The sequence below is a fragment of the Suricata suricatta genome, chromosome 6, assembly GCF_006229205.1.
Source record: "Suricata suricatta isolate VVHF042 chromosome 6, meerkat_22Aug2017_6uvM2_HiC, whole genome shotgun sequence".
NCBI classification, from domain to species: Eukaryota; Metazoa; Chordata; class Mammalia; order Carnivora; family Herpestidae; genus Suricata; species Suricata suricatta.
In genome coordinates, this window is record NC_043705.1 from 47323741 (window position 1) to 47346647 (window position 22907).

The 22907-nt window shown below is 39.6% G+C and overlaps 1 protein-coding gene across 3 annotated transcripts in view; it reads left to right on the forward strand.

Moving 5' to 3' along the window:
* The window catches only part of MAST4 (microtubule associated serine/threonine kinase family member 4), a 169784-nt gene that overhangs the window by 83232 nt on the left and 63645 nt on the right, over nucleotides 1–22907 (forward strand). For 2 of the 3 annotated variants that reach the window (XM_029942360.1, XM_029942362.1), the window contains exons 3-7: nucleotides 2532–2601; nucleotides 7682–7760; nucleotides 14168–14325; nucleotides 16278–16353; nucleotides 18236–18445. In XM_029942360.1, the coding sequence (XP_029798220.1) occupies nucleotides 2532–2601; nucleotides 7682–7760; nucleotides 14168–14325; nucleotides 16278–16353; nucleotides 18236–18445 (593 nt within the window). Of the gene's footprint in view, nucleotides 1–2531; nucleotides 2602–6277; nucleotides 6287–7681; nucleotides 7761–14167; nucleotides 14326–16277; nucleotides 16354–18235; nucleotides 18446–22907 lie in introns of all 3 variants that reach the window. The other variant, XM_029942361.1, reaches the window with a different exon arrangement.

Consider the following 22907-nt stretch of genomic DNA (forward strand, 5'->3'; position numbering starts at 1 on the left):
TTAAAAAATTTTAGAAAGGCAGCACAGGATGGGGAGGCAGAACTCAAAGATGAGAAATGGTTAATGGTAGGGGCTCCTGGGTGGCTAGGTGGGTTAAGCGTCTGACTTGATCTCCTGTCATGATCTCACCGTCTGTGGATTTGAGCCCTGTGTCAGGCACTGTGCTGACAGCTCAGAGCCTGGAGCCTGCTTTGGATTCTGTGTCTCCTCTCTCTGCCTCTCCCCTGCTCATCTCGGTCTCTTCCTATCACAAAAATAAATAAACATTTAAAAATAATAAAAAAGTAATAGGTAATGATAGCCTTGATTTTTTTATTATTATTAAGAGCAGAGTTAAATTAACCTACCTCTCTATATCTCGGTCTCTACCTGTTCATCTTCAAAGTGGTGGGTTACCATGTATTACAAGATATTACATGGCTTCCTGGGGACCACTCATTAAAATCTGTAAAAGTGAGAAGTATTTTAAGTCAACTTCTCGTTTCTCCCTTCTTAAAAGTATTTAATAAGCTCTCTCTAGTTTTAGTTGGTCTCCTCATGATCTCCAGATGTAGTCTGGTCTTTACAAAGAATATGGGGCTAAGAATTTGGTGCCAAGTTTTCTTATTTTTTCTGAATGAATTGGGTAGCAGAGATTGTTAAACCCTCATACCATGGCTTCCAACAATTAACCGTTTTGTTTTTCTTAGTAATTAACTGGTAGCTTGTTCTATATGGGGTGTGAGGAAAGTGAATTCCCCCGCCCCCAATAAAATCTACAGTAAGATTACTGGCCTTAGATTCATTTCCATTTAGGAAATAAAACTTTTAGCCTTCTTGAAGTTTTGAAGATTTTTTAAGGCTGTGAAGAGTGATACATAAGCTAAGTTGGGAAGAGATGGGGCGGGAATGAAGGCTGTTGGGAGATGGTGACGGAACGTAATTTAGCTGTGTGGATAAATGGACAGAAAGAGCCCTGGCTCACTGGATGGCAAAAGCAGAATCCGTTTCTCCAGGGGCCCAAGGAACAACAGATGCAAAGACATGATAAATTTCATTGCAGCAGAGGGAAAAATGCTTCTAGATTTTCTGTCCATAAAGAAATGGGCTTTTCAGTGCTTCCTAGTCAAATGGCTCTAATTGTGCTGCTTGTCATAAAGTTAATGGCATCTGTTGAAGACATCACTATAAAATTTGCAACCTTAAGTTAATTGAAAATTTTCAGTAGAGGTGTAACCAGTCCAGAGGTCCTCAAGGTAACACTAAACTTATCCTCTTTAATGGGTTAGTCTGTTCTTTTTGCACACAGGTTATAAATGGTTTACCGCTAGGTACTGACTTGAACATGTAATCTTGTACGCCTCACACCGAAACTACAGTTGTCCCTTTCGTTATAAAATCCGTAATATGGGAACTGGCTGGCTGTTAAGGATTAAACACATCTTCCTGATTTATTTTCCGTGTTTCAAGATGATACAAGCTTAGTTTGCAGCCTTCCCTCACCTTCTTATTTAAACGAGCTACATACAATTCCATCCAGTCCATAGGTAATTCTGCCAGTCTAATTAAACATGTAGAGGGAAGCCGGGTGGTCTGGAGTGTCCTGAACTGCCCCTCACCAGCTGCCTGCCAAGCTTTCTCAATGATCAGCAGCAGGGTGAGGGTTCTGATGGAGAAAGTAACAAGTCCCCAAGGAGCTGCTCTTCTTACAGTGAGCAGGCTGTGCTCCCCCACCTCGGAAGGGTTTGAGAACACCCCCTGTCAGCCTGTGTGTGGCAGTGGCTTTTAAAGCTTGCCTGGACACTCCCAGCCCAGATGCTTAGAAACAGGGGGACTGTTGGAAAGAAATATATATTGATCAGGGCTAATCCTGCTGGGCCACTTGGGCCATGCTGAGACCGAGCTGCATCATTTGGCAGGCGAGAATTCTACCACCAACACCCCCCCCCTCCGTGCACTGAGCTGGGTCATTTGGGAAATGGGTCCAAAGTCCTGGGTTCTTCCCAGTATTTTATGATCAGTTCTGACATTTCCACCTTTAAAATATGTACCCTGGAATTTATGTTCCATAACTCAGACATGTACTTGGTTTTTGTTAATCAAAAAAAATACTAAGGCTGCTTTCTCTACAGTCGAGAGCCCCACCCCACCCCCACACACAAGTTGAAGCATATACTTCCACATCCATCTTCTGTTTAGTGTTAACATCTGCAAGGCTAAGAACCAAGACGTTCGTATATACGTCATTCTGTACGACTGAAATATGGAGGTTATTAGCCTATCTACGGAAGACTGCTGCTTGGTGATATGTGAGTGTGCTTATTTATGAACCTTGCACACTTGGAACGCTGTGCTAGAACCCAAGCCCATTCGCCCACCTGCCCCCGCACGTGCACACAAACACACACCCCACTCTGCTGCCAGCAAAACGAAAACATTTTTGGAGATGGATGTTTGACAAAAATGTACAGAAACACATTACTAAAAATAAGATGAATCTGGATGTCAGATGAGAATCATGTTGTGATTTTCCCCCCTCTTTCTCTTTACAGGAAATAGCCCTCAAGATAGTCCAAGAAATTTCTCTCCCAGTGCCTCAGCCCATTTCTCATTTGCACGGAGGTAAGGACTTCCTTTGAGCTGAATAGTTCAGTGTTGTGTAGAGGACTCCATCTTTCGAAGGCGGCTCTTCCTCATTCCCCTCTGCTCCCTCCTGCACCCCTGCCTTCTGCCTGCGAGATCCCACCCATCATCTATGGCCTTCTCTGAAGCTCCCTGACCACAGATAGCTTCAGACCACTGGACCATATGGACCTCTCTTGGTCCTTCGCTAGATGGTAGACTCCCAGGGAACGCAGTAAATGACTGTTTCCATTTTATTCTCTCATCACTAGTGCAATGCCCTGTGCATGCTTCATGTTCAACAGATTATTACTGAATTATTTAAGCTTACATTATAAGGGCTTGGTCGATCTACATGTCTTAGTGCAACTATTTTTGTTGTTGAAATACTTTGTTTTTTAATGACCTTTTTGGGGGGTCACAGTGTATAAACTCTAAGATGCTTCTTTACTGGAGAGCATGAAGCCACCAATTTGGTGATCTCCCTATGAACTATAGGATGTTTTATGTTTTCTCTTCCTTTCTTAGTTAGAATTTGGCACCAAGTCTTAAAGAATACATGTTATTTCCGGGTTACTGAGTTGCAAAAAAGTCTTGTTGTTGAGAGGCTCATGGGCATATGACGTAACCTCAAACCTTTTTGGTTCTGGACCTTCTAGAAAAACACACAGAAAACAAAATGCCCCTTTAGCTGGGTCTCTGAATATTCAGGACAAATTCAGTTTATGGTCTGAATGTCCTGCATATTTGCTCATTTTTATCAGAGACCTAACTATACCATGAAGTAGACGAATTTAGCACTTAATAAAGACACATATGTAGGTTCAAGAAAAAAATGACTTGTTTTAACACGTTACTAACCGGCCAAACCTGGAGTGTCCTCACTGCCATTTGTCAGCACATAAACATTACTAAATCCAGAGAAAAGGATCTGTTGGCAGTATTTTCACAATTCTCCATAATAATGATTCCTGTGTAAATGTTACACATGCCCCTCTGTGTGGTGACTGCCTGTGTGTGTAAGGTCCCAGGCCTCCTCTGTGGGCAGGACCCGAGAGTAATAAAACATACTCTCTAAGCAACTTGAGACCCCCACCCTGACTTTTTGCCCTGGTCCAGCTTTTCTTCTTTTAGGAAATTGCTTTAAGCACTAAAAAGAAAAATGTGAAAATTAACAGGTCCCCCAAAGCCTGTGTTTGCCCAGTGAATTTTAATTCATGATAATGCTACTCCTCTAAGTGGAAAAAAAAATTTACAAAAATTAATAAACAAGAACCCACCATGGTTAAAACACATTTCTTAAAAGAATGCATTTCAGTCATGTTAAATAGTAAGAAAAATGCAAAATTCATTACAGCGTGCATTTAAACATGGCAGACATCATGGTCTCTTCATCCTGCCTTATTTATAAAAATGAAGAGAATCTGATAATTAAGTGGGTGACTGGAGGACAGATCGATTTGGTGTCTATGCTATTTAACAAAATACACAACCCCCCAGGCATGCTAGTTTTTGACCAATAAGCCATAAACTATTGCAGAAGAATATCACAGGAGCCCTCTCGTTCACTTTGCATGAGTCTCTAGGTGGAACTCTCTCCACACTCTTCAGAAAGTATTAATATCGATTAGGATATGAGTGATCATCTTTTTAAACTTGTATTCAAGTAAACAGAACCCTACATTTGCTATTAAAACTCAAATTGGTGTATTTTTATTTAGCCTCTGGTGTCTCTCTCTTCCATTTTAAAGTTGATTTTTATTAAGGAAACATGGAAGCACCATTCGTGGATCTCCATTCCCTTCCGTTTGGTGTGCATTTTTGAGCCTTTAAGAAACAATACCATTTTTGAGAGTCTCACATTTTATTGTTTTGTATATTTAGTTCAGCAGAGAAGAGATTGCCCTTTTTTTAAAAATTATTCTTGAGTGAAGGGATAAAGATCAGCCTTATTAATGTTCTTATATTACTTACATATGTAATAATAACCCACCAGTAGATATCCCCTGTAATGTAATAGTTTAATTTCAGGCTGAAAAATATGATGGCACTCACTTGCTTTTTACATTGTCTAAGACATATATAAAAGGTAAAATTCTCGTGCTGATTTTTTTTCTTTAACCACTGAGCTAAAAGGCTGAAAATGAGCATCGTAGTATAATAAGTTTGTTTGGAGCAAGGAAACATATTCTTACTTTGCTAGTAACTGTGATGCTGATTTACACTCCACTCGATTCCAGAATTGACAAGATGATAAGATGGAGGGAGTAACATTGTTCTGCCTTTCCTGGAAATTGTGGGACTTCACGCATTTTCAACTGCTTTTACTTAGGTTGAAATACTGAGTCCTGAATATATGTCTCATGGTTTCCTAGTTGCCTCGTTGTTACTTACCGGGGTAAAGCTCAAGGTAAATTTCCACAAGCAAATTACTAGAACAAACTCACCTGCTGAGTTCAGGTCGTAAACACTTGTTGAGTGCTGTCATAGTTCATCTTGTTCCAGCATCAACCAGAACGTCAAGTGTGTCACTCCAGGTGACTTACAGCAATTAAATAAGTAAACCTTCCTCTTCTTCATACAATTAGAATAGTGGGGTTGAGCCCGGGACTTTTCATTCTTTCCTTATTGTACATTATATTAATCTGAATTTTTGTGAGTCGTGGTGAAATGCTGGGGTTCTTTTCTGCCAATTTTTTTGTATCCTGTCTTCCCATCCAATGTTTTTCACTTCTTTTTCACTTAGTTTAACGTTGAGAGATTTTCACCCACACACACAAAAAAATCACTCTTAAAAAAAGCCTTGTTGCTTTAGCAAGAATGTAGTCTGTCTTCCGACAACATTTTATTGGTAGCTACTGCAAAGAAAAGACAACATTGTTAGCAGGATCCAAATTCAATGTGTGTGATAGCTTTCTTGAAAAAAGAGGGCATGCCCTCTCTTAACTACTGTATGTAACATATAGTAACAGCTGATGTGCGGTTGTCATGGAAATGAAAATGCAACAGTCTTTTGTGCTCCATTTGAGTAAATAGACCCAGAGAACTTGCGGAACTTCATGAGACATAAATTATTTCTGGTCCATGGCTGCACAGAGTAGTAAGCACAGTCTTGTTTAAACATCTTTTAGTTGTGTATTTTCCAGAGTAAGCAAATGTAAATTATGTTTCAAAACTAATGAGAACATGCCCTTTCTTGGAATCGTTCATTCATGTGAAATATGCTCATTGATACCTGAGGGAAAAGAGAGTTAATGAATCATAAAACACAGTCATGGTGGGGGAAATTGTATCCCTCGCTCTTTCCAGAGACTAGTTTCTGATAATTGCTATTAAAGGGACTGAATAATTCTTTTAAAAGTTATATCCTTTTTTACTTTTAAAAATTGGAAGTGTTTAAAATATAAAGTATAGCATGGGTTTTTAAGTCTTCAATAAGTAGCCAAATAAAATAGGACTCACCTGTGTCCATTTAATCCCTAGAGATCTTGAGTAGCATGTTATAATTATTTTCTTTTCTAACCTTTAACATTTTAATTGTTCAAAACTATTTTGAAAGAATGTTTGACTTAATTGTTCCCGTTCCTTGTGTCTGATATATTTACAAACACTTTTATTTCGCTTCTTTTTTTAAAAAAACATACTTGATTCATTTGTACTCCAATCATGGTCACAGAAATGACAGGTAAATTTTACTAAAATTTTAACATTGTAGTATTTCTTTGATTTGTCCACTTGAATCTCTCCATTTTTGTCTTTGTGGACCATTTACATTTATTGGAAGCAACATCCTGTGATTATATTTTCCCTTCAATGTAATTTAGTCTCAGATGTCAGTTTTTTTTACATACACATCTAACTGTGACATTTCTCAAATTCAAGTCTAGTGCTGTTGAATCCCCTGACTTCAACTTACTGTCAACTGTGTCTGTGGTGAATTTGGTCACTCTTATATCTCATCTGGTAAATTGATATAATCATGCATTACAGAAAGTCTACATGATACTCCATCTAAAGAATGCAATATGCCTCTTTATAATGTATGTTTTTCCCTTGGCAAATGTGCATGTGTTTGTTTTCATAGTGGTATATGGTTTTGAAGTCACAGTCTTACTCAGAATAAATAATAATGATTACAGAAAGCCAGAGATTTCAGCAAGTTTGCTTTCTGGTATTCCTTTGCAATAGTATTGTCTCTCCTGCTTCATTAACTCATCTGAGACCCTTGTAATAACCCTTAATCATGACCAGAATCCACCCTAGAAGCTACTCTATGACCATTTGGAGAGAAAAGTCACTCTCTTCAAGGACTCCTGACCGTTTTTGCCTCTGTGACAGGACCACAGTTCTACTCTATGTGTTAGGTTCTGTCGCTAGTGGAGAAGTTTCATTCTGTCCCTGCTGTCACTGGCCAGAATAGGGCTACATACTCAAAACCTGTGCACACGGCTTTCGTTACAATACGTTATGAAGCCAGGTCATGCCAGAAGGCATTAACTCTTAAGAGATTCTGAATACAGGGTCAGCCCCTTTTTTAGTGTGAAAGCTATTTGCTACTTAAGGCTTGAACCAGCCCACAGGGCCACCAATCCCTTCCCTGGATGTGATGAGTAGGATAGTCCCCTTAAAAATAAGTAGAGTGTCTTTAGGCTGTAATTGAGGTCCCCATAGGCTCTTGTACTTTGCTGGAATTCACGTACAAATTTCAAAGATCCATGGCCTCAGTTGTCACTTTACAGCTACGAGTATTTTTCCTCCTCCCTTTCTGTTTTTATTCATTTGAGTCTGCTGAGTCTGACCATTGTAATTATCCCTGGTATTCATTTTGTCAAAGTGCGTTAGTGAGAGATCAATAATATGGATCAACCCATTCACTCTCTCCTTGTTTGGGTGTATTGATTCAGTTTAAATAAAAGTCAACCTGCTGTATAATGTTTGTTTATCCCGGCCCTTGCTGAACATTTCCTCATCCTCACTGACTGTATTTGTGTCATTTGTTTGACTGAAAATACTGTTTCCCTGGGGTTCCCGTGTAACGGTACTCTAGTGTTGGCCAAAGCTAATTTCCCTTTCTCACTAGGACTGATGGACGCCGCTGGTCCTTGGCTTCCCTCCCTTCCTCTGGCTATGGGACAAACACGCCCAGCTCCACAGTCTCTGTAAGTGCCTCACTTTTCTCATGCCCCTCACAGCCACACGGCTCTGTTACTGTCTTACACGGGAGATGTTTCCTATGAGTGTTTCCTGGTGGCAGGAGAAGATAAATTCTGCATGTCTGCCATTCTGAATGGGTTACTCCTCACACGATGAGCTGACAAATAAAAAAAGTAATACTCTTTGTTACAAGCTTTTAAACTATGGTGCATAAATTGAGTTAAGTCAGTCCCAGGATCACAAGTTTGGAGGAGATTGGGAGCTTTTGTTTTAATACCAGTTGGTGTAGTTTGGGGGTGGAAATGCAATCTGGTTTTATTGCTTTGGTTCCACACCAGCGATGTCAGTACTGAAAATGCCATTACACTTTGATGGCCTGGGTCTTTTTTTCTTGTGTGCCTTGGACGCCAAGATGTTTTTGTTTGTTTGTTTTTATTGTTTTGTTTCTTTGTTTTTCTCCTTCAAAGAAAAAAATGGCAAGCCTTAAATTTGTACCATCTAGGTAAGATATTTTTTTTAAGGGGAGATTAAAAGAATTTAATAGTAAGTTAGGGCAAGGAGACAAAATGAAACCATGAAAATAGAATAGAGGAAGAAGGATACTCTTGCCCCAAACTGTAACATTTTAAGACTTAGCAATTAATGGAAACGATTCAGTAAGTTAGATAGATGCTTTCTCAGTTTAAATTAGTGGTGTTGTGGGAGATCTGTCTTTGACGAGCCTCAGAGGCTGGTGGTCATTTAGAATGATCAGGTATGTTGTCCGCGTATTCAATGAATACCTAATAGAGTGGTGTGAATGCCCTTGGACCAGCCAGAATGTGGACTTGATGACTTTAGATTTCCTTCTGATACATTTCCACCTTCATTTTGTCAAAATCAGTGGTTTATTGTGTAGTTGTTTATCTGTTGTTTTGTCGTGGTGGTGGTGTTGGCTTCTCACAGAGCCCGACACTGTGCCAAGCATGTAGATTCAGCCACTTACTAGTACTTGCATTGAAAAGACACTACAGTTAAGTTTATAAACTAACTTGGTATCACCGCTGCCTTATGTGTGTCCAGAGCTCCAGGTGCAGTATAATATGAGTTTTCTGGAGCACCTTTAACACTGCCTTGTTAGAATCTGTGGGATTCTTTTTACCATCTTCTTTGTAATTTTTTGAGGAGAGGTAACTTATTTTCCTATCCTTTATTCCATTTTGCTGTGGTATGTGAGTTTATTTTCCATTTAGATAATTTTGGTGAAATGTCCTGACAGTCCTAAGTAGTTTCAGTGACAAAAAATGCTTGTATCAGGAAAATAGGCTTCAAATTTGTAAGTGGATTCAGTAGATAAAACTGTCACTAAAGAACAGTAAGGTCACCCTTGACATCTGTCTGCAACCATCAGTTTTTTTTTAAGGTTTATGTTATTCATCTTGAGAGAAATAGAACCCAAGAGCATTGGAGGGGCAGAGAGAGAGAGAGAGAGAGAGGGAGAGAGAGAATCCCAAGCAGGCTCCGCCCTGTGAGCACAGAGCCCAATGTAGCGCTCAGTCCCATGAACCATGAGATCATGACCTGAGCTGATGAAATCAAGTCAGATGCTCAACCGGCTGAGCCACCCAGGTGCTCCTGGTTATTGGTTATTTTAGAGGTTAAAAACCTGGAAACTCTAGTGTGAAAATGAATGCTAAGACTAATAGCCCTAAAAGGGGGGGGGAAAAGTAATTTTCTGAATTTTAAGTATTGTTCTTCTACAGACTTTTTGGGAAGTCTTGTCTCCAAGTTCTTCATTTTAGCTCTATGACCTTGCTTTGTCCTTCAGTCAAGTTTTATTGTAGTTTGAATACACTAATTTGATTCTTGGAAGAAAAATAGGAGAGAGAGTGCAAGATCTTTCATCTTTCAAACTCTCATAAATCATACACCATTTTTAAAAAGCAAATCTCTTTAAAAAGAGGGGAGTTAACATAAAATTGGACCTTGTTTGGTACAAATAAATAGTTGTTTTATAAGCACTTACTATGTACTGTGCATTAGTCTAACTACTTAGAATGCATTATAACCCTTGTTTAATCCCAGCAACAGACCCTGACATATAGTTGCTATTGTACTGTTCATTTTATGGGTCAGAAACATGAGACACAAAGAATAACGGGGAGCGGGGGGCTTTTCCCAACCTCCTTGTTTATTAGTAAGAGTACAAAGTAAATGGTCTAGACTCCGGGTTCATGGCTCTTTTGAAGCAATTTACATGATATTTCTTAAAATAAACCTTTTCATTAATGAACGTGACCTGGCCATCTGTCATAATGGAATTATCACCGCCTTTGACTTTCATATGTCCTCTAAAGCAGAAGCCACCTGAGATAGTGTATAGTCACACTTTCACACATGCACACTTTCTGTTTCTGACCAGTAGCTTCCAACCAGAGGTAAGACCTCTTTTTCTCTTACCACATGTTTATTAAAGAAGGTGGTACATAGAATTGTTGACCTTGTATTCCGACTTTTTCCTTCAAGATAAAATTTTAGCTTTCAAAATTACTTTTTGCCAAAAAACGTAAGGAACTGTTAAATCTGTGATATGTAGGTTTTGCACACCTACAGAAGTTCAATTATCTCTTCTCCCTATTGTTGATAAAAATAATGAGTGAAGATTTGAAAAACTCCTTCTCATTGCCCTCAATTTCTGGAGTTTCTTGACCTTTAAATTTTGGGGCAGAATTGTGCAAAACTGCTTAGTAGTTACATTTTCTTTTCTTTCTTCCTTTCTTTTTTTAAATAGGTATGTTACTTTATTTTTAAAGTAATCTCTGTACCCAATGTGAGGCTGGAACTCACGACCCTAGGATCAAGAGTTGCGTGCTCTCCTGACTGAGCCAGCCAGCTGCCCCTCTTCTCTTCTAAATCTGATCTGAGTTTCTCTCAGGTTTTCACTTTCTGGGTTAACTGTTCGTCATTTAGCCAATTAGAAATTCATTTTAGTTATTGTTTTTGAAAAAAAGATAGAACACAAATTTACAAACACTTTGAATTCATAGCTTTAGTTGGACAGATAATTGTGTTAAACAGCTGAATTCCAGAACTACTTAAGCTGAAATGTACACATCAAATCTTTATCCTTTGGGTATTATGGCAACTGTCAAATTGGCTACTGTTAAGAATGCTATCTTCTGAAATGGAAAAGATTTGGTCATAGAAGTTGATCAGTCCTTCCAGAGAATATTTAGTATAGCAAGTTCTTTTAACTTCAAATTTTGCCCTTAAAATTAATTGGTGGAACTTTTCCGAGATAATATTCAGATCATAATTTTTAATTTTAAAATAAGTACTGTGGAACCACAGCAGTTGGAAGACATTCCCTTCTATATTTAACAGATAGATTACTTTCTATGGAAGAGAAAGAATGAAAATAAGAATATAAACACCTATAAATATATGAGGTATGACTGTAAAATGGTATGACTTTTAATAAATAACAAGTTAAAAATGACACATGCTTGTGTGTCTTTTGCAAAACGGATATCTGGAGAGACTGAAAGATATCATTATTCAGAACATTAAAGGGGGGTCTTCCTCAGCTCTTCAGTGTAACTCTTTACTCTTTGAAAGTAGATTTGATTTAGGACACTGTTAGAAGTCATACACAAACTAGTTGGGTGACCAGGCCACCGATACTCAGGTAGGGTCCCCTCCCTAAAGAAAGACCAAAAAAAAATCTCAAAAGGCAACCTTGCTATTTGTGTATGTGACAACATCCTTCCGTTATGACCTTGTAACATGAGATCACTTTAATCAGACCACGTTTGTGTGTTACCATATATGGAAGGCAAAGAAGTAAATAATAGATTAAAAAAAAAAAAAACCTATGCCCCTTGTTGTTTGGGGCTCAGTTCTTTGGGTACGAACCCAACTGAGTCGTGCCGGCTGGAATAAAGTTGCTTCCAGGAAAGAAAAACCTTGGTGTCACAACTCTCTATGCAAGAATCCTGCTACGATACCACATTTAGAGAATATGCTAGAAAGATAAAGTAATCAGATACAGTTTATTGGGAAACCCCCAAGCGAATTATTGAAGCTGTCCTCAAAGTGGTGCCCCTGGGTTGTTTAGATCCCTAGAGGGGTTTACTCAATTAAGTGTGCCGTCTTGAGGGCAGTGCCCGTGTCTCTGCAGCTCTCACTGATGGGAAGCTCTCCACTGAGTGGGTCCCTGATCTCTGCTGACACCTGTCTTTGGCCTTCTCGGTTGTCCAGTATCAACTCCCCTTTTGGGCTCTATTTGGTACCTTTGGAACCCTGGGGCCATTTTGCTAGCCTACAGTTGTCTCCACTGCCATAAACCTATCCTGTGTCACTTGGATTTCGTGTTACCCTTGTCCCATTTGCACCTTGCTGTTCCAATTGAGAGGAAAGAGACTTTCTTCCCAGACATGTTCCTTGCCTCCTCGCTTCTTCAATAGTGTCAAGGTTATAACGCTTTGTCACCCACTGTATCATTCATTTTGCCGTATTCAGTAAACCCAGGGCACATAGAGTTCTCTCCTGTGCTGCCTGTTTGGTAGAACCACAAAATTTTAGTAGAATGTAGCAGTTTGTTACATTTGCTGCAGGTGTTTTTAAAATCAATTGTTATTTTGTTTACTAAATGTTAAAGATACAAAGAAAAACCTTTCCCATCCAATCCCTTTCTCCTCCCTACCTCCACGGATGGAACTAACTCTCCTGAAGTTGCTTTGTGTAGTTTCCATGCAGGTACAGGCCCTAGATACTTGGGGTGAAACTCTGTAGTCCAGTGTGTTTTGGAGTTAATTTTCATGTTTTAGAAAGGTAGCATGATCCCTGGACTGTACACAACAGCCCCACAGCAACTGGGCCAGCAGCGCATAATCAAATATATTAATATTTCTGCAGCAGCCTGAATCAGCAGTCAGGCTAAGTGGCTTAAATACATATTTTCAATAGCTTCCCAATCAGTTCAGTTGGTACCATGCCACCAAAAGGATTACCTGTAAACTTACGAATAACCTTCAGGGTTTTAGGGATTTGAAATCTTCGATACAGATTTATGGAGGTTGATTTACCTCTCAGACCTATGTATAGATTGTTAATTCTGGTTTTTTTTATTTGCTAATTTCCTTATCTTCACTTTTATCACTAGTATGTCTCTCCTGCTTGCCGTGATTTTATAATTCTCTTTCTGATTGCTTGAATTGACTTGGTTTGTGTTTTATTTGTTTATTCCTCCTGAAAAGTGTTTAACACTGTGCCTATACTTTCTGAGTGGAGATTTGATTTATCTCCTAACTCTTTCTAGTAGCATTCTTATTTTTATGGCTTATAAAACAATCTCATTACATTATAAGAATTCCTCTTTGTCTCAGTATGTACTTATAAGGTGTTTTATAATTTCAAGGTACGAGGGTATTTTCAAGCTTTAGTCATTAATTTCTAGGGTTGCTTCTTTGTGATGCTTCAGTGTTTATGAAGTGTATTAACCTAATGGCAGGTTTAAAAAAAAAAAAAAACCGGCTAGCAATGAGATTTCAAATGAGTGTTACCTTTACAAATACGCTTATTCTAATCATGATTCTGTGGCTCAGAAACTTCTCCATTTTTTGTGAGAAGTGCTTGTAGAGGTTACTTCCCAGGAAAAAACAAAAAGAAAAGTCTGTTTGCTTAGAGTTAAAATTCTTGGATTGACTAAAAGCAGTGTTATTTAGCTATTCACTTTGTCTACATTACCTTCCCCTAACTATTGGGAGATACTCTTCAAAAAGCAAGTCTGTATGCAGGGGATTAAAAAACTCACCACTACTGAAGCTGCTTAAAAAAAGAGTGTTAGCCAAAGAAGAAAAGAAGGGAAAATCCAATTTTTAAAACAATGACATTAGTGAGAAAAGTACATTCTTCATTTCTTCCCCTTTTTACGCAAGGCGTCAGAGGGCAACATGCTTTGTAAAGGAAGGTCTCTCCTTACTTTACTTGTGATCACACATTCTAAAATTCATTTTATGTTACTCACCTGAAAGTCACAGTGTTTGATTGTGAGTGGTGGTAGGGGCGAGGGTACCGTACTCAGCTGAGAACTAATCTGTCATTTCATGCTCCCAGATTCTCCGGTTGTCACTTTCTTATACTGGTTTTGAATGATCCTGCCCATTTTCAGAGCCTGACTTTTCTACAAGAGAGGATACTGTCTTCTGGGAGATGGTCTTAAAGACAATTGGGATGAAATATGGAAGGCATTTGACCTCTCCGAGAAAGCAGCAAGGGTACACATTTAGACACTGATGATTGTAGTTCTAACATGAAAAGGCAACAGTATGAGATGGTGATGTCTCCTAGGTTCACTGCTTTGTTCGTAGCACATTCACTTGAAGTCTGCCTTTCTGAGGTGGTCCCCTAACCTCTCTGTGGTTTCTTGTAGTCCTCCTCTTCCTCCCAGGAGAAGCTGCATCAGTTACCATACCAACCAACGCCAGATGAATTGCACTTCCTCTCGAAACATTTTTGTACCACTGAAAGCATTGCCACGGAAAACAGATGCAGGAACACGCCCATGCGCCCCCGTTCCCGAAGTCTGAGGTGTGTGGACCTGGTTGAAAAGTGTCACAATAGGATTATCTGTTTTAACCATTTCAAGGGAAGCTTTGGGGTCCTTCATTCATTTCTTTGTTAATTGATTGCTGAAATCCCCTAAATCGAAAGTGATTTTTCACATTTCTACATGATATTGTTAATTACCACTGAAAGGCATCTTACTGTTTTTCTTTTAATTTCTCTCAATTTGGTAATTGCTATAGTAGCAGTTATCATGATTGACCCAAGAGACCTTCTATAAAACCTTGCCATTGGAAATTCTAAAATAAGCTAATGGTGGTCTAGGAGTCTTTCATGCTCTTCTTTTAAGAGAGTTAAGCTTGGCTAAAAAGGAAGGACAACAAAAATAGAAGGATTTTCACTCAGATCCCGCATTTTAAAAGTTTACTCCGTATTTTTCATTCTTTCTTCCCATAACGAGTTTTACTTTCTCCAGGATTATGAATAAATTGTTAGGAGTTTGTGTCCCTTGAATTTTGAGGTTGATGCTCTTACAGTTTTGTTTTTTAGGAAGCAGATGTTAAAACAGATTTGTGTTTAGGCTGTTTATTAGGGAGTGATCAGGATTTTATACTTCTAGCAAGAAGACAAGCAAGCAAAATGGGGCAGAGGCAAATGAAGCCGCCACAGAGCTGACTCCACAGGAGGCTCTGGGGATGGACTGACCCGTCAGAGCTGTGCCTCTGGGCCATGTGGCCCTTACTTTTTTTTTATCCCTTCCTCAGTCCCTGGGTGGGGCACCCCGGCGTGGGTGGGGTGACTGCAGTGAGGCCATCTTTGAGGGGACTGATGGCTGAAGGCTTCTGCAGGCCCAGCAGCCACGGGATGATCAAGGCAGTCTGTCTCCACAGTAGGACGTTTTGATGCTGTAGAGTCAGCATACTTTCCTGTTTAAGATTTTATTATAAAAGTAGTTTGTCGAGTGTTCTGTTGATCATCAAAGTTTTCTGAGGAGGGTTTTCCCCTTTGTATTTTTTTTTTTTTAAGTAAACTCTACATTCAACATGGGGCTCAAACTCAGGACCCTAAGACCAAGAGTCCCATGCTCTATTGACCAAGCCAGCCAGGCACCCCGTCTTGGTCCTTTTTTTTTTATTTAGTATCATAAACTGATAGTGAATGTAGCCACACTGAATAATTTGGGAATGACTTATTATTTTGAGTTAGAGAATTAAAAGACCAATTTTATGTCTTCATTTAGAGACATTGTATTTTACCACATGGGTGCCCATTTTATGGTTTTATGAGGGGAGTTCCTTGGGTAGCTAGTGCAGGCTGTATTCTCCCTGGAGTGTAAATGCTCACACTGATGTTGCACAGCTGTATGCCACAAGGAAGAAGCACGAACCTGCTATTGAAATAACAAAAGCGCCCAACAGTTCTATGCCTCGCTTTCATATTGTAACGAAGTGCTTACCTCAGCATCCCAAATAGATATTTGCCAGGCCAGAAAATGGATTTCATTGGCGACACCTGTGCCATGGAAGACTCTTAGACCTCTTCAGTGGTACGTGGAAGAGCGCAGGTGTACCATAAAAGTGTGAAATTATTCTGATCGATATGTCCTAGATGTCGCTGTTCATGATCCTATCTTGTTTGATATTGTACTTCATTAATTGCTTTCCAGAACTACACAAATGCATCCTACATACAGAATATAAGCTCAATTTAAGAACGTTTCTGAACTAGTTTTATATTGTAGCTATAATTATTATGTGGCATTCCATTTCTTAGGCTTCCTTTCTGAAATCCTCTCCAGGGTGTCACCATGTGCGGGTATGTATGTACTAATGATCGATTTTGTAGTTTATCACCGAATATACTTCTCTTACGAAGGTTGTGTAGTACTTTTGATCCAACCAATTGTTTATAAATAAAAAGCTTATTTTCATTTCATGCTGAGGCAAGTTTAAAAGGGTAATTTGCTTTGCTTGCAGCCCTGGACGTTCTCCCGCCTGCTGTGACCATGAAATAATTATGATGAACCATGTCTACAAAGAAAGGTTCCCAAAGGTAATGAATTGAATTGAAGATGCCTAGCGTCACCGAGCAGGCAGCCTGGGTGTAGCGTGTATAAGGTGGTTTTGTTACGGGAGGTAATGGTCCAGTCCAGTAGTAATGGGCTTGGCTTGTGTAAAACAGCACCATAGCTTCTGAAAAAGATAAAAATCACTCAACATTTTTTGAAAGCGGCTGAGGCCTAGCCATTCTCACTGTGTGCTGAACTGTGCTGCACTTGCTCGAAAATGAATCCTGCTGCTTGTCCCACCCACTGGGTGGGCCTCATGAGGTGCCCCAGGGAGAGTGAGCCTCCAGACCCTCATGTTCCCTCTGCCCTCTTCTGGGTCCTGCTGCTATATTGTCAGGCAGCAGCTGTTATCCTTCCTTAGAAACCCATAGAGTGGTGAATGTCTTTTGTTTATTTGTTTTGAGAGAAAGAGAGAGAGAATATCCCAAGCAGGCTCCGTGCTGTCAACACAGAGCCTGATGTGGGGCTTGACCCATGAACCGCGAGATCACGATCAAGAGTCAGACGCTTAACCTACCGAGCCACGGAGATGCCCCAACCTCACTTCTCTTTTCTGTGGCTTCCTATCTTTATAGCAAGTGTTTGTCTCCCCCCATTAATTAGAAGGGAAGGTACAGTTTCAGTGTTCATCCTTAGCCTTGCAAAAGGAGTTCAAATGGAGCCAGGGAGAATTTGCTGAAGAGTTGTTGCCCACCGTCCTGACATCAAAAACCTGCCGTTTGATAGTTTCCACGGCCTTTCCACTAGCGTTTCTGCACATCTGGGAGAAGACAGTCTTTCCATTGTGTTCCTGTTCCTCCCCCACTACTTGTTAGCCCTAGGCAAGAAAATGAAAGGAAATCTCTGGTTTCATAAATCAGTAGCAAAGTGCTTATTTGCAATGAGCCCGACATTGATGTCATTGATTAAAGCTGTCTTAGCTATTAATTACATGTCACTTGTTCACCAGGGAAATAGGTCCTGACTCTGTGTAGTTAATGCTGGTTAGGATTTTAGAAGGGGAGCAGGAGGCCAAGAGGAACCCCCCTGCCCCCTAGTAGATGATTAATATAAGCAAAGGATACTGATTAGGCAGTAGCGTGTCACAGAATGAAATGAAAGTTGGAAAGGAAATTTTTTATTTATCTTACCAAGGGAATCTCCTTGGTCTTTTGCACATGATACAGCTTATTGAGAGAAGGATAAGGACAATATAAGTACTTGTTCCTGGTACATTCAAACCTGCTGAACAGAACAACTCGTGGCCCACCCTGTAGAATTCTAGCCCCAAGTTTTGAATAGGTAAAAACATAACCGGATATTTTTGAGCCTTCATCTGAAAGAAAGAGCCTAAGATCTAAAACGAAAGCGTAACAATTCACGGTATTGTTTGACTTACCTGAAGAAGTCTTCGTAGACTGTCTTATATTTGATAGGAAAGAAAAAAATAATTATCACCCTAGGGTAGTCCATTTCACTTGATTACCTCAAATCTTTCTTCGGTGTGATAAGGCTGCTGTTGCTGCTTTAAAAAAAAAATAGACTTAATTTTTCAGAACACCTCCAGGGTCACATCAAAATGGAACAGAAAGCCCCAAGAGTTCCTGTCTACTCTCGTGCCCTCTCAGCCCCCGCCCGGACGCACACGCCCTCCCCCCTTCCGCATCCCCGCCAGTTAACCGTCGACGAACCTGTGTTGACACATCATAGTCACCCAACGTCCTTAGTTACCATTAAGATTCCCTCCCAGTGGTGCGTATTGTGTGGGTTTGACAAGTATGCAACGACGTTATGTATACACAGCTAGTTTCTAGAAACTAATCTGAAGGTGCTCAACAAATGTGCTTTGTCGTCTTACATCTGCGTGTGCATGTCTTCCCTGAATAGGCCACAGCTCAGATGGAAGAACGTCTGAAGGAAATTATCACCAGCTACTCTCCTGACCACGTTCTCCCTCTAGCGGATGGGGTGCTCAGTTTCACTCACCATCAGATTATTGAACTAGCTCGAGATTGTCTGGATAAATCCCACCAGGGTCTCATCACCTCGCGGTACTTCCTTGAATTACAGCACAAATTAGATAAATTGCTACAAGAGGTATGAACCGCCGTAGGAAGTTTTCCAATTTGTTTTGCTTTTCCCCTGAAAAAAGAAAAATTTCATGAGTGCATTTGCTTACACGTTGTAACCATGAGATAGAGTTCATATTCCAGGGAAGCAAAGAGGAAAAACGGATGGCTACTTGCTATAAATTGAGTCTCATCATCATTTATAGTAATAGAAAGTTAATGTAATAACCTTTACAGGAACCTTGGGACCCAACAATCTATGGCTCTGGGATAAGTGGATTGTAAAGGATTTTTCAGGCAGTGATTTTGCCCCCACCCCCAAGCATAAAGTTATAAATTGCCTGAGTGCATGCACGTTATTTGATGATGCTATCTAGTTCTAATATCAGGAAAAGCTAAATGGAAAATTGCTGGCTTCTTCCAGGCCATGGGTCCTATTAATTAACCTGCACGTGGTATTGGGCGACTTATATTTTCATTACTGTCAGTTCCTCTTCTAACAAAATATCCAATTTCCAAAAGACAGATAAACACAGGTACCTGTCTAGGCCTAATACTTGAATGCGTAGCTCCTGATAACACCCAGGGCAGGAAGGAATGTGTGTGGTAGGATGGAATCAGTGCATATATCGCTCTCGTGACTGAAATGGATCAGCCACAGCCTACAAGTAAAACCTATTTAGTCTCTATATTTGGATATATTGTATTTCTCTACCTCATAGGGCATAAGTTATGCCCGTGTCAGCAAAAACCGTAAATTGTTTTTTCTAAGCATGAATATGTAAATAATGACATGGAGGAAAATATTAGCATCCTAGTCTTCTGGAAATTCATCTGTATTTGCCCCTACTGAATTGAGTTCTGGCAAGATGAGAAGATGCCTCTCCGGCTAGCAGTCACTATTTTTCTTTCCCATCCAGACATCCCAACAGAGCTTTCTGTACTCTGTGCCCATTTCTCACATTTCAAGCGATCGTAGTTAATTAAGGCAGTGTCTCTCAGAGTATTTTGGGGGGCTCATTACATTGTTTTTGTTTTTCATTTTTAATTTCCAATTTGGCTTGCACTAATTCTCCTATAAATGAAAATGAAAATACATGTAGAGGAACATGATCACACCTTTGAGTGTACAAAAAATGTAAAAATGTTCAAGTTGCTAAATGCTTACACTCAGTTATTGGACCTCTATCATCACAGACTGGTAATTGTTCAGGGACTGGTACCAGCATCGGTGTTGGTGTGAGCAGAGATTTTGTCTGTTTTGTTCATCTCGGATGGTGTGTAGCATATAGAAGAACTCTTGAATGAATGGCTTCTGACCTCTTAACTCACCGAAGTCCGCTGACCTCCTTAACGTCATATCCCCTGGACGTTTTACTGGGGCAGGTCTCTTACTGGAATATTATTTTATTCAGCAATATTATACTCCTCCTTTTCTCTCTTCATAACCCCACTGCTTTTAAGATACTCTTTTTGTGTTGCTCTTGTTGATTTATTTTGAGGGAGAGAGAAAGGAAGGGACAGAGAGAGAGAGGCGGGGGGGAGAGAGAATCCCAAGCAGGCTCCATGCTGTCAGCCCAGAACTTGAGCAGAAATCAAGAGTTGGAAATTTAACTGAATGAGCCACCCAGGAACCCCAAGATATTTTTAGTACCTGTATTTTTTCTCTTCTTTTTCCAGGAGGTCTTCTAACTTCTGTTTTCTGAAAGCTGGTTTTCCTATAATCTGATTTGTGGCCCACTGCTCCTCCCCTCTGTCCTGGTGATCTTGTTGGCTCTCTTAAAGACCTATGGACTCTAATGGCTTCTGGTCTGTGTCTCAGACCAGCAGCTCTTTGATTTCAAATTCATGTGTCTGCCTGGCTAATGAGTATCTTTCTATCTGGACAGTTCACTGAGGCAGTGGTGACTCCCTGACTCCCACATTCTTACTTCTGTGTGGCTATAAGAACATTTATCTCATAACATTCTTCACTGGCTCCGTTCTGCCTAGAAGTAAAAACTCTAACATGGCCCATTGACCATGTTTTGGGGTTGCACTTGGCCAGTACAGGAGGGCTCTTGAAGGCCAGGGATCACATCACACTGTCTTCAGTTCCCTGGTGCCTAGCACTGTGGCTGATATTGGGAGGAAGGAAGGAGGGAGGGAGAAAGAAGGTATATATATATATATATATACCTATACATACACACACATATATATGTGTATGTGTGAGTGTATATGTATGTGTGTATATATATGTATGTATATATATATGCATGCCAAAATACTTGATTTGTTATGATTTATCATCAATTCACTCCTACTGTTCCTCTTAATCAATTAGCTCCCGAAAAAATGCTGGGAACACTGTGCATATTACTTGCTATGAGATTATCTTGAAAATGGTATTTCTTAAATGCTGCATTTTTAAATAGAAGAGGCAGTAAGAGAGTAACTCTGTGGTCAGCCTCTTTGAGATACTCCTTCCTTAATTCCACAGTTCTGTCCCAGGATGTTACTGTAATTAATAGTTTAGTCCTGTGTTTTTCTTTTTTTCAGAGGTTTTCCCTGAAGGGGATAGAGTCGGTATCTAAAGTTACTTCCATTAAAATCCTACCACCACCCCCAACCCCCCCACACATTTAATTTTGTTTCTAATACACCTGGCAGATTGTTTCATGGCAATTACAAAAAAAAAAAAAATCTTAGGTTTCAAAAATCATCTGAATATGCATATAATAAATAAAAATTGTTGATATTTAGAAAAATTTGTCTTTTGAGGCAAGAAATCTGTTTACTTGTGGTATGAAGAATATTGAGTATGAATAAGAATGTTTTCTTATTTTAAAAAAAAACATTCTTATTTATCTTCATGGATAAACATTGTCTTCAGTCCTTTTGTGAAAATTGAAACTATCTTTAGAATCACATTGACAGCATCCTTCCAGAGTCTGGAGCTAAAGACTCACACAGGGGAACTTGTGCCTTTTAGATGGAGCCCTTATTGTGGGAATTTCCTTTACCTTCCCCAGGACGCAATTGTTGTCAGTTCCCAGCTGTGACATTGTGTGCCTGCTGTGACATTGTGTGTCTGGTATCTCCTGGTCACTTGCCCCATTGTCAATCCTTTGCAGACCCAGGCACGGTCCCCCTGAGGCTTTGAACAGGTTGATTTAACTGATGCCTTTTTAAAGACCTGAAGTTGAAGTCTGTTGCAGATGAAATGCTTTGTGTCTCCATTTGTTTTCTCACTTTTGTTTATTTAGCCAAAGAAAATACTGTCCATAGGAAATCATAATCTACTTTCGAATATGGGTCTCAGTATTTTTTGTAGTAGCAACACTTAAAATATAAACACGGGGATCCGTTAGTCTTGATGCATGCTCTTGGCAGCCTGGAAACCTTCTCTCTTCTCCTGTTTACTGTGTGATTTTGTTTGGTGTTGTCTTCACAAAACTCCTCTCCCCCCAATAATGTTAGTAGATAAAATATTATTTGAGTTAGCATATCCATTGTATGTTTTGGCTTTGGTTACAGCTGATAATTCTTAGAAGTAAGAAGTAGGAATGAATGGATTATTTTTACAGTTTTTAAAATGAAATTTGTGTAATCCAAACCGATTATTTAATTAATTAATTAGTATGACTACTAAGTACAATCGTATTTCACAGATTTGGTTATCTAGTTCTTTTCATGGGAGGGTTGGCTCTTAGAATAAAGCCCTTTTAAGAATGATTTTACATGTTTATTAATATATCTATGAAATTATATTCTGTTGCACCAGCATCTTCTTGATACGTTTTTTTAATCCTTAGCGGAAAGTTGATCATACCAATATAAAAATTACAGCAGCCTTAAAGTGACCATGTGTATAAATTGACATTCAGACTTTTAAAACTTAGGTTTTATGTCTGCCTTGATAAAAATTTAGCTCAGTTTTTCGAGAAAACATCTCTGAAGATTAAAATGATTCTTTATTTTTATTTTTTTTCTTTTTATAGTTTATTGTCAAGTTGGTTTCCATATAACACCCAATGCTCACCCCAACAAGTGCCCTCCTCCATGCCCATCACCCCGCTTCCTCTCTCCCCACCCCCATCAGCCCTCAGTTTGTTCTCAGTATTCAAGAGTCTCTCATGGTTTGCCTCCTTCCCTCCCTCTCCCCAACTATTTTTTTCACATTCTCCTGCCCCATGGCCCTCTGTTAAGTTTCTCCTTTTCCACTTATTAGTGAAAACATATGGTATCTGTCCTTCTCCACTTGACTTATTTTGCTTAGCATGACACCCTCGAGGTCCATCCACTTTTCTACAAATGGCCACATTTCATTCTTTCTCATTGCCATGTAATACTCCATTGTGTATATATACCACATCTTCTTGATCCACTCATCAGGTGATGGACATTTAGGCTCATTTCATGATTTGGCTATTGTGGAAAGTGCCGCTATGAACATTGGGGTACATGTGCCCTTATGCATCAGCACTCCTGTATCCCTTGGGTAAATT